This window comes from Schistocerca nitens, chromosome 9, assembly GCF_023898315.1.
Source record: "Schistocerca nitens isolate TAMUIC-IGC-003100 chromosome 9, iqSchNite1.1, whole genome shotgun sequence".
NCBI lineage: Eukaryota > Metazoa > Arthropoda > Insecta > Orthoptera > Acrididae > Schistocerca > Schistocerca nitens.
The window spans coordinates 283643599-283660094 of record NC_064622.1 but is presented as its reverse complement, the minus strand read 5'-3'; the positions used below and the strand labels follow the sequence as shown (position 1 = coordinate 283660094).

Genomic DNA, 16496 nt, shown 5'->3' with positions numbered 1-16496 from the left:
ACTTTCATTTGCATTTTGTGTCTTTCCACAAAGACACTTCCTCAATAAATCAGGGTTTGTAAGAAACCTGAAAGTGGACTTAATTGCATTCAGAATGGGTTCTGGAAATGAGTGTTTATAGTGAATATGTCTCATTTCTGCTGTTGAACTTACACTAATTGTCTTTTGGACACAGATGGTGCTTTGCCTCATTGCCTCTAAATTATGTCTGTTTTTCCTGATAGCTCTCCAATAAAATAACTGTAGAGACTAAATTTTTTTCAGAGTAAGCCTGCCTTTTCCTCCTAGTGGTTTTCCATCCTCAAGTACTTCAAATTTCTTCTCTTTCGGCAAGCAATGATGCCTACCACCAGCCTCTTTTGGATGTGGCCAACATATTCCCACTTTTCTATTGTTGTATTGTATGGCTTTTTATCTGTTACAGCTTTGAAGAAACAGGAGTCCCCATCACCAAGGTATTTAGTATTTCTAACACCATATTGGTCCTCAGATCTGAGAACATCCTTACAACTGCAGCAGCTTTGATGCCACAACTTGGAGCAACTATAATTTTTAGAGCATGCTACAGCATGGTTTTCTTGCCACAGTTTCTCACTGTCTTCATTGTTGGACATTTTTGTTGTTGCACATTGGTGGCAGTATTTAGACATAATTTTTACATCCAAAACTTTACCTGAGTCAATACCAATAACAGATAAAACTCCATAGAGAGATGTGTGAGGGGTGAGGTGGCTGGCAGTGCAGTGGAGTAGAATGGGGGAAGGCATGTTGGAGGAGCAAGGGGACCCACAATATGTATTGCCCCAGGGTCCTCATGACTGTCCTTACACCCCAGGTACCAATCAGACTGACAAGCATGTGTATGTTTCTTAAATAACTGACACCATCAATGATGCACATCTCTCAACTTATGTCCAATATGCTGAGCAGTTCTTCAAAAGGACCACCTACACTGCCACAGGCTTTTCTACCATCTTCCTAAAATGTGACTGACTGCACAAATTATGTTTGTCAGTGCTGCCTTGACAGTTGTACAAATTTTATTAATCCAGTGTGACACTCAGACCACACTTTTCCTTAGGCAAGCTGCATACAATTGTTGTAACACAGAATTTCTATGCCCATTCTATATTTATTAACCTGTCCACACGATGGACTTTGAATCATTCAATAGTTACCTCTAGTGTTCCATACAAATCTAATAGTGTAAATCATTGTTTCAGAGCTGTTGTTTTTTCATTTTTCTGCCCTTGTGGGACCACAGTCTGCTGATAATCCACTTGTTGAGCTCCAGTATCAAACAACAATAGTTTCCAGAACTCTTCAGTGTCTATAATGTAAAGTAGGATACTGCATTAATTGATAGGAGATGGCATGAGGCACCATGAGATATCATCAGTGTACTTTGAAAGCTGTGAATTATAACTGCTCTCAACAAGTTATCACCTTAGGAAACCTGTAGAGGCTGACATCATACTCTTATTCATCACAATCCAAAAGCAGTTTTCTCAATGGCACACTGTCAACCTACATGTTACCTGTAGTGGTAAACTGTAACATAGCAAATACAACTTTTCTGCTTGACTGTCTTTTAACAACTCCAATGGACAACTAGAAATGTATCAAATATGGTCAACTGGAAACTTTATCATCTGTGTCATACAGGAACACCAACCAATAACACATTCACATCAAAAGGTTTTTTTTGTCAGTTTCTTAAGAATGTTAAATGCATATTATTATTATGTAAAGAAAATTAGTTTTATTTTGTTTAGAGTAGGATGCCATATGAATAATTATGATTTTATTTTGTTTAGCATGTGATGCTACATGAATAACTGATTCCACTGAAGGTTGTAAACTCTTATACATTTACAAAGTAGAAAATCAGCTACAGTAATGGAAAAGGGCTTCAGGATCTGTTTCAGTATCTCACAAGTGAGTGTCCAATTCTTCAAGCCCAATGGTTGCAATGAGGGATAGGAGTACATGATTTAACTGTTTTGTTAAGGGTAGTCCTTTACCGTATGTATGGTAGTTAGCACCCCACCACTCCAATGGCAAGTAAGGCTCAACAGGCTCCATTGGTAATGAGCATCATATCATCTTCCTACAGTACAGTATGTCCTGTTAAATTTGATCCAGGTGGTGTGAGAGAGATTGAAGTCAGCCAGTTCTGCATAAGTAATCATGGATGTTAATAAGACCAAGTGTCTCTGCACTTTGTCAGATACAAAAAGACTGGTTATCTTATTCTTAGGTTTTATTCTAAGCAGATTTATGAGATCTTAGTTTCACTGAAGTATTTTCATCTATTTTCTGGTGGATGTGGCAAGTTCATTTTTCTATGTAATATGAGGAGGCTGAATATTGTTCAGTATAGGTAACCATGAGACAGGTATGAAGAGTAATGTAACAGATATGATTCTCATTTTGTGATACAAATGCACATCAAGTTGCCTCTCTATTATGCCATATAGTAGAACAAAATGTAGCTGCTGAATACACTAATGCCAAACAGTTGTCAGTATAACACTCTTATCTGCTTCTCATGACGTTCTAGTTAAAGGTAGGTTAACAATGAAGATTAGCTTTAGCACCTCCTTCACAACATGGTTATTACAAAACGGGGCAGTTGGTTCATAAAATATGGATACAATGTACAGTACATGATTTTATTGGACGATAATAGCTACCACTATCACTGTTATTTATATAAGACAAAAACTGTTCTTTTTAGTGTAGGTAGTGAGAGTTGGGAACTCTTTAACATGTTCCATGATATGTATCAAGAATTTTGAAAGTTATCAGATTGCCTAAACCCAAACAGAATCCTTTAATTTGAGCAATAACTAACAAACATCTTAAATCTCCAGAAAATATCATACCACCCCTGCTGATCATCTGAGAAAAATTAATCTGAAGTATGCAACAAAATTTACTGCTAAACGTAGATCAGGGGAGCAATATATATTCCTTTGATCTTTTTATTTGAATATGGAACCCCCAGTACTTCTGACAGGTATCTGCTTCTACATTTTCCTCACTTTCTCAACATCATTCTTAAAGTAAATTGCACATAGTATAAAACAGTATCATTTTCAACACATTCCTACAGGTTTGTTCCCTTAAGTATAGCAGTTAAGATCACAGATGACTGTTGATAAAATGTTAAGTTCAGAGATGTACAGTTATCTAATTGTTGTCAGTCCAGTTCCAGTGCATCCAGTGTAACAGGTTCTGGTGGTTCATCCATAGCTTTTGATTTATTTAACCTCAAGCTTTCATCTTCTTTGAAAAATGGAACTAGGGCCCGCAGTCTCTCAATGTTTTGTTCTGGAAGACAAAAAAATTATTAGTTAAGAATGAATAAGACCACTGTAATGGTGTCATAAGGATATTACAAAAATAATTAGATAAGGAAATGAAAATTAATTAGATACAAAAATGAACTGAAAAATAAATGTAAAAGTCATAAAATTAATTAAAATAACTACAAAGAAAAATAAACCATTTGTATATTTTGTAATATTTTTTATCAATTAACAAATCAGTTTTCAACTTTCCTATGCCAGTTCAGTTGAAAACTGTCACAATTATAGATAAAATCAATGTTGGTGAAATATATTAGACCATTCAGAAGTTTCAGCATATTACATATAAAGCTAATCATCCCACATGCAATACTAGTCTTATAAATAGACCCAGCAGATCATGTACTAATCAAACCACTGGTGTATCTTACATCCTGTGTGAAAGGGCCACACAGAACACAGTCATATCAATACAGACTGCACTGCAGCTTCTGCAAATCTAGTTATGAGTGTGACCATCATGTAGTCATCCACTGGAATGAATGGCTGACTTCAAACAACGGCCAAGATCAAAGTTCACTGGTCAATGGGAGATCATGCCACTGAACAAAACACACTCAACTTCAATATTTGCATCACAAGCCTTACCATCTGGGTCTCCACGCTTAATTTTATTGATGGTAATCCACATTTCATGAATCTTCACCTCTGTTTCACATTCACTTCACTTCAGATCTTGCCCCTAGAATTGGTGTCTCCCCTTCTCCCCCAACCCATAATCAGTTCCCTACTATTTCATTACTTTCAATCATGCATTTTGGGTATGTGAACATGTCATCATATTGTTTATAAATCAAATATTTCTATTAGCTCTGTCTTCCTCTGTTCTACAGGCATGGTTTCAGCATTTAGTTTTGGTGTGGGGAGGTCACAGTTTGTTACTGTCTATGTCTTCCCTTCCTACACTCCCTCCTTCCCACAAATATAACATGTCTTCACTCTCACTTTTACATGCCATAGATATGTACAGTTCTAATAATAATCTTTAATAATAATTTTGTATCTACAAGAAATACAAAAATGAAAATTGAATTAATAATTCTTTATCACTTTTCTCCATCAGTGGATTAACACCTTTCTTTGGGTTTTTACTGAAATGAATTGTTATATAATCATTTATAGAAAACAAATAACAACTCTAATAACAACTGAAGTAGCATTAACTACTATTACACTTAACTTTTACATGTGAATCAGATTTTCAGTCTTTGTAGCAATACGAGAGAAGGAAAGTTGCTACTCATCATATAGCAGAGATGCTGAGCCGCAATAGGCACAATAAAAAGATTCACACAGTCATAGCTTTTGGCCATTAAGGCCTTTGTCAGCAGTAGACACACATACACACATGCACACCACACACACTCATGCAAGCGCAACTTGCACACACATTTGCAGTCTCAGAGAGCTGAAACTACACTGCGAGCAGCAGCACCAATGCTTGATGGGAGTGGTGACTGGGTGGGGGTACGGAGGAGGAGGGACAGTATGGTGGGAGTGGCAGACAGTGAAGTGTTGCAGTTTAGATGGAGGGTAGGAGAGAAGATGCAGAGAGGGGAGGGGGTAAGTAGCGAAAAGGAGATTAGTCATTATAAGTACAACAGGAACTACTCTGTCTTCCACGATGTCACTGTGAATGTTAATCACTTGTGGAAACAAATAAAATAACTATACAAATTTATTTGCTCAGAGCTGTCATTTACTTTCTTTCTGAATGTTCAGTGTTTCAAGTAATGTTAAAAGATATCTCTTATCATTTTACAGTAATTACAGACACTTGCTTTATTTCTGCAATAATTCAGTTTTTACTTTTTTGTCTTCCTGCTCTATCCATTTATTCCTCAGTAGTATGTAATGATTATTTTTGTACTCACCCTGTAACTCATTTAAGCTAGCCAGTTGCCCTCCAAAATCAGAAGGAAGGCATTCTCGTGGTAAGTGCTCATACAGTGCATCATAATTGTCTGTTGTTTTATGAAAATGAATCTAACAACAGAAACAATAACACAACATGTTATTAGAACCAGGCACAGTAACATTCTTTCATTTCGGGGATATCTTTCAATTTTCTAAGAGAGATATTGACATAAGCAGAAATATTCATTGTGGCCATTTTTGGAGAAAGAAATGGTAACTTAAGATATACACAACAGATATTATGAAATTTGGTCTTATTTGGTACTTTGAGCTTCAATCATGCAGAAAGCTTAACTCTGTGATTTGGAGCTCTCATTATTAGTGACACTCAAGGGTGGGACAAATGATGCCCTCCATTCTTGAATATGTTGTTACTATTTATACAAACAACATTCCTGAAGAAGCACAAATGTAATAAAAATAGCCACTCATATAATGAATGGCAAAAGACAAACAATAGAACAAATACACTTCTAACTAAATGCATGCACATGGATAGGGCTCAGAAACTGTTTAATGGCAGACATAATGATGTAAATAAAAAACATAGGCCGATTTCATTATGTTAAATATATACATATAATGGGAAAGGCTGAATGATTTTTTCTACTACCCTTTAATAAAAGTACAAGTTAGTGAGCAGGATCCACTCACATTTTCATGGACACTTTACATAATATAAACTGTGTTAATGTACTTAAATTATATTTTACATGTACATAACAATTTGAGTATCAAACTTTCTCAAACCAAGTATTAGGAAAAAATTAATGGAACTATCCTAGAAATTTCTAACTCAGGAATTATAAGTGCACCACATGTCATCACTAGTTTATGTCATAAAGACAATAAGAATAATTACTGTGACAATGTATCAAAAATTCACAGTTGGTGCTACTTTCATGGTTAGTATATTGAAAAGCAAGCAGTGAAGAACAACAACAGTGTGACAATGAACTGCCATAAACATTAACCACTGAATAGTTCTTACAAAAGACTGTTGTTAATAAATGATGGAAGGAGTAAAGGTAACAACTCACCATATAGTTGAGACACTGAGTAGTCTGTCGGCATACACACAAGATGCTAAGCTTTCAGACAAATCCTTTTTCAGAGCTAATAGGGCACACACACATGTGCTCACACACATGCAATGGAGTCACAAGAATAAATCACCATTTTGTCTAATATTAACAGATTGTGGAAAAATACCTGAACCAGCTTGATTTCCATGATTTGTGTACTTGCCTTGGAGAAACAAGATGCTGATTAAGTATAACTAAATGTACCAAAAAACACTCATACATATTTTAATGCTTCAGTTCCCACAAGAAATTTAGCACAGAAAGAGGAGGGAGGAGATTAAATATCACCAGAAATACTCTAACAGGAGGTTCTCTGAGCTTTAAGCTGACACAATAAAGATGGAATATGTGTTAATGGAACATACCTGAACCACCTTGATTTTGGTGATGGCATTGTACTGTTTGCATTTGCGGTAGGTAACTTTAAACAACAAATGGAGGAACTTAATACAGAGCAAGTTTGATAGGAAGCTTAAATCGATTACAGTATGACTAAATTGGGGTTTGGTATTGAGAAAATAGTGCAGATTAATGATGAAGTCAGAAAATTGGATGACGAGTCTGTATCTAGCTGAAGACAGCTACTGGGTAGGCAGAAGGAAAAAACATTACACAGAAGAGGGTGTTCAAAATTGAGTGTTCTCTGTGTGTAAAACAAAATTTTCTCGAAGAACCTGTTAACAGTTTTGTTTTATGGCACTGAGACATGGACTTTCGAGGTTGAAACCATTCAAACAATGAGAGTTGATCAATGATCAGTGGGTGGTTGAAATTACTAGTACAGACAGGAAAATAAACAAATGTTTCAGGGAAAAAAGTGGAGTAGAAATCATAATTCTGTGGCTTAACACAAGAATAACCAATGTCAAAAAATCTAACTTGGAGAATTAGGCATTGTAATTTCAAGGAAAGATACAATGCCATTATTACTGTTAATATTTATTCTGCAGTTTCATATTTTGCACTAATAAATATGATTATGATTATATTAAATATGATTATAAATACTAATATTTGTGCTATTTACAAGTTCTCTAGCACTTTTCTTAATTATAATTTTGCTGACATTGGTTGTTTTTATGATATTTATTAATTATGAAATATGCCTATTTTTTCTGTTTTAGACAATATAATAAAATCAGATACTTGTGTAACTAAAATTTGTTCATTTTTTTCATTTCACTCTGATCCCTATATTTTGATATGAAGAGAAATTGTGTTTACTTAAACTTATGGTTTCACTTTTTTTGCATTCATAAACATTTTATTTTATCTGTTATTACTTTTATGTTGTAATTTAATATACTGACACATTCCATCACCTTGGAGATATGCTCCTCAGTTTGGTGCTATGGAACTAGATATGTAAATAAATAAATAAATAAAAAGAAACAGAACAAGATAATGTTGTAAATTGAGTTATTTTCAGGCATCTCCTTTGTGCAACCGTCACTGTGTGTATCTGTCCATAGTAGAGAGAAACAAAACAACACTTGTAAAATTATTTATCATCACTTTCATGCAGTAAGTTCTCTACACAGTCTCCTGGATGGTTTGGTAACAAGATCTGGTAAAACTGTCCTACTCTGTGGGTCTGGGTTGCAAGTCGTGATTCACCCATTTTTGTTAGATTTAATATCTGGGATATCTGTCGCAGACTGAACAAAAATTTAAAGTATGCATTTCTACATGAATGATGCTTGTATTCAACCATTTTATCTTAAGCCTAACAGATTCTCCCAAAATTTTTCATTTTCTGTTAACATAACATCAATGAAAAAGTTCGCTGCAATTAAGAAAATCATTCTGCTCAAGCTACAGTACCTTTATTGGGCCTAATCTGATCAAATTTACAATTCCTATGCGTATCTTTTTCTGATAAATGGATGAATGGCGTCGGCCTCTATATGAGTGTGACCAGATTTCAGGAACATATGATAAATATCATCAAACTTACTATTACAGTGCTTTTCCTCATGAAATATATTCATTAATGTGGCTGAGAAAATAATATTGCTATTCTGGCAACTGCAGGACTCTCTGAACATACTGATCTCAAACACATAGCTTGTGAATATGAAAAGGTATTTCATATCCTTCACAGCCCACAATAGTTTCATCCCACATATATCACTGAACAGATTTGTCCTTGTTGGCTATGGAATACACAGTTTAAGTGTGAGTTCACAGCAATCATTTATAAAAAGCTGTCCCAATGTATAAAAGGGGTGTTGGTAAACACTTTTCTAAACATAGGAAACATGTGCTTTGATTTCCCTACTTTTCTCTTTGTGGATCTTCTCCTGCTCATAGCTAGATTTTGCTAAATTGAAATGAACTTCCTTTTCTTCTTCTATATTAGTTTTGCCTTCCTCATTACTGACACTAGCTGTTCTGCCTGTGGGAACCATGGAAGATCCTCCACCAATCTAAATATTGATTATTGCCGCATGAAGTACTTCTATGTCAATGATATGATATTGGATTTCTGAAAGCCATGTTGTGTTGTTCCCATTAAATATGCAGTTTGGTTAATCTTACATATCCACTGGAGTCACAGCAAATTCCATGAGTGAAATTGACAACATCTTCTTAAACAGAAGCAGAAATCTAAACACAACTGTAAAACATATATTAAATGGGCTCTCAAACCATGATAGTCAACTACTTTCAATTGAAAGTGTTAGCTCTCTTAGTAAGAATAATTCCTGCAGTACAACTTTAAGAGAAATTAATGCAAATTTATTAATATGTTCTGTAATTTCCTACAAGAAGATGATTGGGACCAGTTTGAGCTCTTTGAGAATGTTAGTGACAAATATATTGCTTTTCTAAATGAAATTATCTGCCTATTCAAAGCAACCTTTCCGAATAGGACTGCCAGATTCAGATATGAAACCTATTCTAGTAAAAACTGGTTAACTTTGGGCATCAAAACCTTCTACAGAATGAAAAGGATCTGTATGCCTCACTCAAATCCAGTTATATTCTAGAAAAGGAAAAACATTACAAACTACACTGCTCTATCCTTTAAAAAGTTATAAGAAGGGCAAAGAGTATTTCTATAAAATCAGGAACTGATGTCTCTAATAATAAAATTAAAACTATATGGGACATAATATAAAATGAATATAATAGAGGGAAACATTCCACGTGGGAAAAATATATCTAAAAACAAAGATGATGTAACTTACCAAACGAAAGCAATGGTATGTTGATAGACACACAAATAAACACAAACACACACACAAAATTCAAGCTTTCGCAACCCAAGGTTGCTTCATCAGGAAAGAGGGAAGGAGAGGGAAAGACGAAAGGATGTGTGTTTTAAGGGAGAGGGTAAGGAGTCATTCCAATCCCGGGAGCAGAAAGACTTACCTTAGGGGGAAAAAAGGACAGGTATACACTCACGCGTGCACACACAAATATCCATCCGCACATATACAGACACAAGCAGACATTTGTAAAGGCAAAGAGTTTGGGCAGAGATGTCAGTCGAGGCGGAAGTACAGAGGCAAAGATGCTGTTGAATGACAGGTGAGGTATGAGCGGCGGCAACTTGAAATTAGCGGAGGTTGAGGCCTGGTGGGTAACGGGAAGAGAGGATATACTGAAGGGCAAGTTACTATCTCCGGAGTTCTGATAGGTTGGTGTTAATGGGAAGTATCCAGATAACCCGGACAGTGTAACTCTGTGCCAAGATGCGCTGGCCGAGCACGTGTAGCCACAGGGTGATCCTCATTACCAACAAACACTGTCTGCCTGTGTCCATTCATGCAAATGGACAGTTTGTTGCTGGTCATTCCCACATAGAAAGCTTCACAGTGTAGGCAGGTCGGTTGGTAAATCGCGTGGGTGCTTTCACTCGTGGCTCTGCCTTTGATTGTGTACACCTTCCGGGTTACAGGACTGGCGTAGGTGGTGGTGGGAAGGTGCATGGGACAGGTTTTACACTGGGGGTGGTTACAAGGGTAGGTGCCAGAGGGTAGGGAAGGTGGTTTGGGGATTTCATAGGGAGGAACCAAGAGTGCCTTTCCTCCGTCCACCTAACCTTCGTAACCTCTTGGTTCCTCCCTATGAAATCCCCAAACCACCTTCCCTACCCTCTGGCTCCTACCCTTGTAACCACCCCCAGTGTAAAACCTGTCCCATGCACCCTCCCACCACCACTTACGCCAGTCCTGTAACCCGGAAGGTGTACACGATCAAAGGCAGAGCCATGTGTGAAAGCACCCACGCGATTTACCAACTGACCTGCCTACACTGTGAAGCTTTCTATGTGGGAATGACCAGCAACAAACTGTCCATTCACATGAATGGCCACAGGCAGACAGTTGTTTGTTGGTAATGAGGATCACCCTGTGGCTAAACGTGCTCGGCCAGCACATCTTGGCACAGAGTTACACCGTCCGTGTTATCTGGATACTTCCCACTAACACAAACCTATCAGAACTCCGGAGATAGTAACTTGCCCTTCAGTATATCCTCTCTTCCCGTTACCCACCAGGCCTCAACCTCCGCTAATTTCAAGTTGCCGCCGCTCATACCTCACCTGTCATTCAACAGCATCTTTGCCTCTGTACTTCCGCCTCGACTGACATCTCTGCCCAAACTCTTTGCCTTTACAAATGTCTGCTTGTGTCTGTATATGTGCGGATGGATACGTGTGTGTGTGCGCGTGAGTGTATACCTGTAATTTTTTCCCCCTAAGGTGAGTCTTTCTGCTTCCAGGATTGGAATGACTCCTTACCCTCTCCCTTAAAACCCACATCCTTTCGTCTTTCCCTCTCCTTCCCTCTTTCCTGATGAAGCAACCATAGGTTGCAAAAGCTTGAATTTTGTGTGTGTGTTTGTGTTTATTTGTGTGTCTATCAACATACCAATGCTTTTGTTTGGTAAGTTACATCATCTTTGTTTTTAGATATATTATATAAAGTGAAATAGATAAAATCCCTGCTGCAGAAAACACCGTAAAAATTAAAACAAATGATACCATTCATGAAAATGTTGAAATAGTTACTGACATTTTTAACAACCACTTTTTGGCATCAGCACTGCAAAAAAACGTGTTTTGTCAGTGAAGTCATGTTATCCCTTCAAAAAACAATTAATAAAAAAACAAAGCAGCTTAAAATTCTCCTGTCACAGTACATGAAATTGAGAATATAATTAGAGAGATGAAAACCAAGAATTCTGTTGGTATTGATGGTATATCTTCAAGATTATTTAAGGAATGCTATAAGCCAATGAGCAAAATACTGTACCATATATTCAATTACTCTACACAGTGTGAGAGAGTTCCTGAGAGACTAGAGTATGTTATTGTCAACCCTCTCTTTAAAAAATCTGATAAACAGACATTACCAACTATCAGCCCATCTCTGTTTTAACAACCATATCTAAAATTCTTGACAAATTGATTCACAAAAGACGTATTGACCACCTCATTCATTATAAAGTATTAAACAGTAGCCGGTTTGGATTTCAACAGGGTGTATCAACAGAACGAGCTATTTTCTTCTTCGGCCATCAAATCTTAAGAGTCTTCTAATAATAGATTTTATCCTGTTGTAATTTTCTGTGACCTTTCTAAGGCCTTTGATAGAGTTAACCATAAAATCCTCTTAGCAAAGGCTAAATATTATGCTATAAGTGGCTCAGCTGGCTCATACATTAAACCTTACCTAACTGGAAGAAAGCTGAAAATCTGTCTGAATGACTCTGAGGGCCACTTTGTGTCATCTAGCTGGGGCTCTATTAGCTGTGGTGCTCTTCAGGGCTCTGTACTTGTCCCCCTTCTCTTCCTCATCTTCTTCAATGATCTTCCCTTGTGAAGTAGCTTTAACACTCATTTTACTCTTTTTGCTGGTGACACCTCCATCCTCATCAACAAAACTCCCAACCAAAATCTTGAGGAATCAGCATATAAGTGGTCTGAAGATAATGGGTTATCGCTAAATGTTAATGAGACTCAGTTTGTTAATTTCCAAGTAAGTAAGAAAGTGGAGGATCAATTAAGTATAAATGTAATCGTATTGAGTTACTACAAGTTGAGTCTTCCAAGTTCCTGGGTATACATATTGACAGGAATCTAAAATGGTCTGAACATATTTTACAACTTCTCAAAAACTCATCAACATTCGCTGTTCATATTATTTCCTCTATCTGTGATGAAGACATCACAAAAAATGCTTATTTTAGGTACTTCCATGCATTATTGTTGTACGGCATAGTTTTCTGGGGTACTCTGCCATTTTACAAAAAATAAATAAATAAATAAATAAATAAAATCATTGCCAAAAAGTGAGTTATTAGGATAATGAGCTAATGAATGGAGTCGATCCTAGACATTCTTGTAGAAACCATTTTATAAAGTTAGGAATACTGACACCTGCATGTCAATATATCTACTCCTGTTATGTTTCAATGGTAAAAATTAGCAACTGTACAGAACTAATGATTCATACCATACCCACAATACCAGGAGGGAGATGGACTTCCATAATGAATAAAAAAAATTAGTATTATGAAAAAAGGAGTCAATTACATGAGATGCAAGGTGTTCAATGCTCTCCCACCATCACTGAAACTTGTCCACGAGCTTCCCAAATTTAAACAACAGCTCAAACACTATTTAATAGATAATTCCTTTTATTTGGTTGAAGAATATTTCAACTGCGTTAACTCCATTTTTCTTTTAATTAAATCTGATGTTCTCTTATGCATTACAATATATCTCCTCTTGCAAGATGGTCTTTTTGTGTGTACCTTTTGTATAATTGTAATAAACTGACATGTCCTATATTCAGGTAAATGTCTCACTGTACTGGACTTATGGGATCTAAATAAATAAATAAATAAAACATGGTTACTTTCTTAACCAGTTACATAATGTATCACAAAATCATGAAAAACTGACATCGATTGTTCTTGCATTAAGCCATAGATTTAAGATGGTAATTAAAGTGAAGTGGAAGTGGGCAGGATGTATATCACTGTGAATGGATAGTAGAAGGATTAAGGAAATGCCTTCCTGGATTCTCAAAAATGAAGAAACACCATGATGATGATCTAATGGTAGGTGAGTGGATGATACTGATGATATTAGAAAACATGATGGAGCAATATGGATTTCTATAGATGAAAGTTATAAAGCATAGGAAAGCAAAGACGAGGTCTTCACGTAGCAACAGCTGTCAAATGCTTAGTAATGATAATTATAAAGGTAAATGTGAAGTAAATCTCATGATCATCAATGTGAACAGAGTAGCATTAGGCGCAACTGAACATTGTTATAGTTTACACAAGTAGCTTGCAGTGGCTGCTTCCACCTGGTAATGTGTAACTTGATGCATTCCATGGCCCCGAAAATTCTCATTCATAATAGCATTTACAGAATATAATGTGTGAATGAATGAACAAGAGAACTCAACTTCTTATCTTCTTCTGAATCTGACTGTGAGAGAGAATCTCTTAAACAAAGGTACACGTGGCATTATAGAAATCTGAGTGGTATATTTTGACAGATGTAAAGAAACTGAATTTTTCCTGAATATCTACTTCTCACATTTAAAAAGTTTTAATTTACCTATAAATGTAGGTCCAAGAAGATACAAGTAATGTGATGATATAAATTTATAGCCTACAAATATGAATTAATAAGTCCATAGGTAATGTTAAAGGTAATCTGAATGCATCACTGAGAAAGAGAAAATGGAGCATTATACAACCACTTACCATGCTATATAATTCCTTCTTCATGAAGGGCTTAATAAGGAGCATTATTTTATCAATAACTGGTATCACATTCACAATATGTATTGCTTTTAATCTGACAGGCAGACCTTCCTGAAATATAAGAGAAATTCTGAGTCTTAGACAAATAATTTGTGATTCAGCAATATGACATATGTAACTTCAGACAAGTTCTGAAATCTTATCTACCTTACCTGAACATACTGGAAAAACTTGTGAAGTAGTAACAGGTTCACTCGTGCGATATGTCCAAGTTTCACTCCTACCATGTCAAACATAATGATGTAACCAGGGAGGGCACCATCTAGGTGATTACAAGCATCAATCGTCATGTATATGAGTTTGACAGAATCAGAAAAGAAGTACTTAGAGGGCTCATAGAGTCGAAGACTGTGGAACAGTATCCGATACCCATGTGGGTCTCTTACAGGAAACGTATTTACATACCTGAAACATGAGAGAATGAAGCATAAAATAAATATTACTCTTGATGAGAAATTAAAGGTACATTAACATAATTAGTGACTTTTTAAATTAATACCAGTAAATATCTTTTAATGAATCACATTTCCTCACACTTTTTCTGTACTGATTTAAGTTTTCAAGTTATTTTTCTTTCTCTTCCCCCTCCCCCCCCCCTACCCCCCTTCGCATTTCTCTTTCTCTTTATTCTTCTTCTTCTCCTTTTTCATCATTATGCAGTGGTATCACCAGGGCACAGACAGAAATCTTTAAAAGAATCAGCATGGAACAGAGTATGAAATGAGCATAAGGAATTTGACATTTGTTGTCCCACTTGAAGGCGAGCTGGTCCAGTGACATCACAGACATTGAGTTTTGATTCCAGTTATCCAATTTTTGTTTATGGAGTGTCTTCTATATCTGATTTTATATAAGTGTTTTGAGAATGGTTAAAATGTTACAGTCTATTGGGTCAGCCTCTGTACAAGAAATAAAGAACTGACATGTGCAAAGGTTTCTTGTTTTAGTGATTTATGTTTAGGGCTTCACACTTTTGTCACTAAAATGTAAATGTCATGCAACTAGGGCCTCCCATTGGGTAGACCATTCGCCGGGTGCTAGTCTTTCGATTTGACGCCACTTTAGTGACTTGTGTTTCGATGGGGATGAAATGATGATGATTAGGATGACACAACACCCAGTCCCTGAGCAGAGAAAATCTCTGACCCAGCCGGAATCTAACCTGGGCCCTTAGGATTGACATTCTGTCACGCTGACCTCTCCGCTACCGGGCGCAGACGGTTTTGTCGCTGAAGTAGTAGTTTATCCAAGTTCATTACTCATTATCCAATTTCATTATTCAGTGGTGTGTTGTGACCTGCATAGAACTTTTAATATAACTACTAATTTATGGCAGTAAATTTTGCTGCTTGAAAAATGGCACTGAACTATAACAGTATTCGTATTTCATATTCTTAATGACTTTGATGGGTATCACTGGTAAATAAATTACTAAAATTGAAAACAATGGGCACTGGGTACTGAACCAATGGATTGAAGACAATGGGTGTTGAATGCCACAGAAACTGATAATGCAATACGCAATGATCACCAATCCCCAGAAAAAGTAATAGTTATTCAGAGAGACACCACCATATAGCAGAAATCTATAAAACCATTCAAAATCATCATATGGTACTTAAAAATATGCACATATCAATGGAAAAATGAATCAGTTCATGTAGTGATGCAGATATGAACATTTTAAACCAGTTTGGCTGCTAACGTTGATTGACACCTATGTATATAGTGATGAATTTTAACAACTGCATCTGTGACTGGAAAAAAAAAGCAACAGGCAGTAAAAAACTGAAGTTAATTTTTCTTTCACGCTCCATTATGAACTTCACTATGATTTCACCATATGTATTCAAGGGTTATGTGATATGGTCTCCACAACCAAGGGTTAAATTCCCACTTTTGATATATGGTAGTTAATTATACAAGGCTCATTTCAAAAGTCCTGCATACTGTGCATGCACAATCATTATGGTGATGTGATCTAATTGAAATTCACATCAGTCATGAGCAAGACTTTAGTGTGATAACCATCTGTGTGTTTGCTGGTTCATGTGTCTGGGTCATGAGTAACTCAGTTTTAAAATGTAAGTTCAAATCAAGTCAGGTCAGATTACGTGTAGTGACTAGCATTCTTACATCAAAATCGAACCAATACATGGAAAAAAAAACCTACATAAATTTACAACACTTCGAAGCAGGTTGGTGGAAATAAAGTAGTTGATCATACTACACTATCACAGCAGTCTGCTCATGTCTGTGAAGGTTGGGTAGTCACTGAGGATAACACAAGAAGTGGAAGGACATCAGCTGCAACAGAGTACAC

The 16496-nt window shown here is 36.3% G+C and overlaps 1 protein-coding gene across 2 annotated transcripts in view; it reads right to left on the bottom strand.

Moving 5' to 3' along the window:
- Window positions 1-2661: 2661 nt before the first annotated feature.
- Window positions 2662-16496, bottom strand: part of LOC126203573 (alpha-tocopherol transfer protein-like) — a 167797-nt gene continuing 153962 nt past the window's right edge. For both annotated transcript variants that reach the window (XM_049937899.1, XM_049937900.1), the window contains exons 5-8: window positions 14326-14578; window positions 14114-14224; window positions 5249-5360; window positions 2662-3336 (exon numbers count right to left, since the gene is read on the bottom strand). In XM_049937899.1, coding sequence (XP_049793856.1) covers window positions 3206-3336; window positions 5249-5360; window positions 14114-14224; window positions 14326-14578 — 607 coding nt within the window. In that variant the 3' untranslated portion in view covers window positions 2662-3205. The remainder of the gene's footprint in view (window positions 3337-5248; window positions 5361-14113; window positions 14225-14325; window positions 14579-16496) is intronic.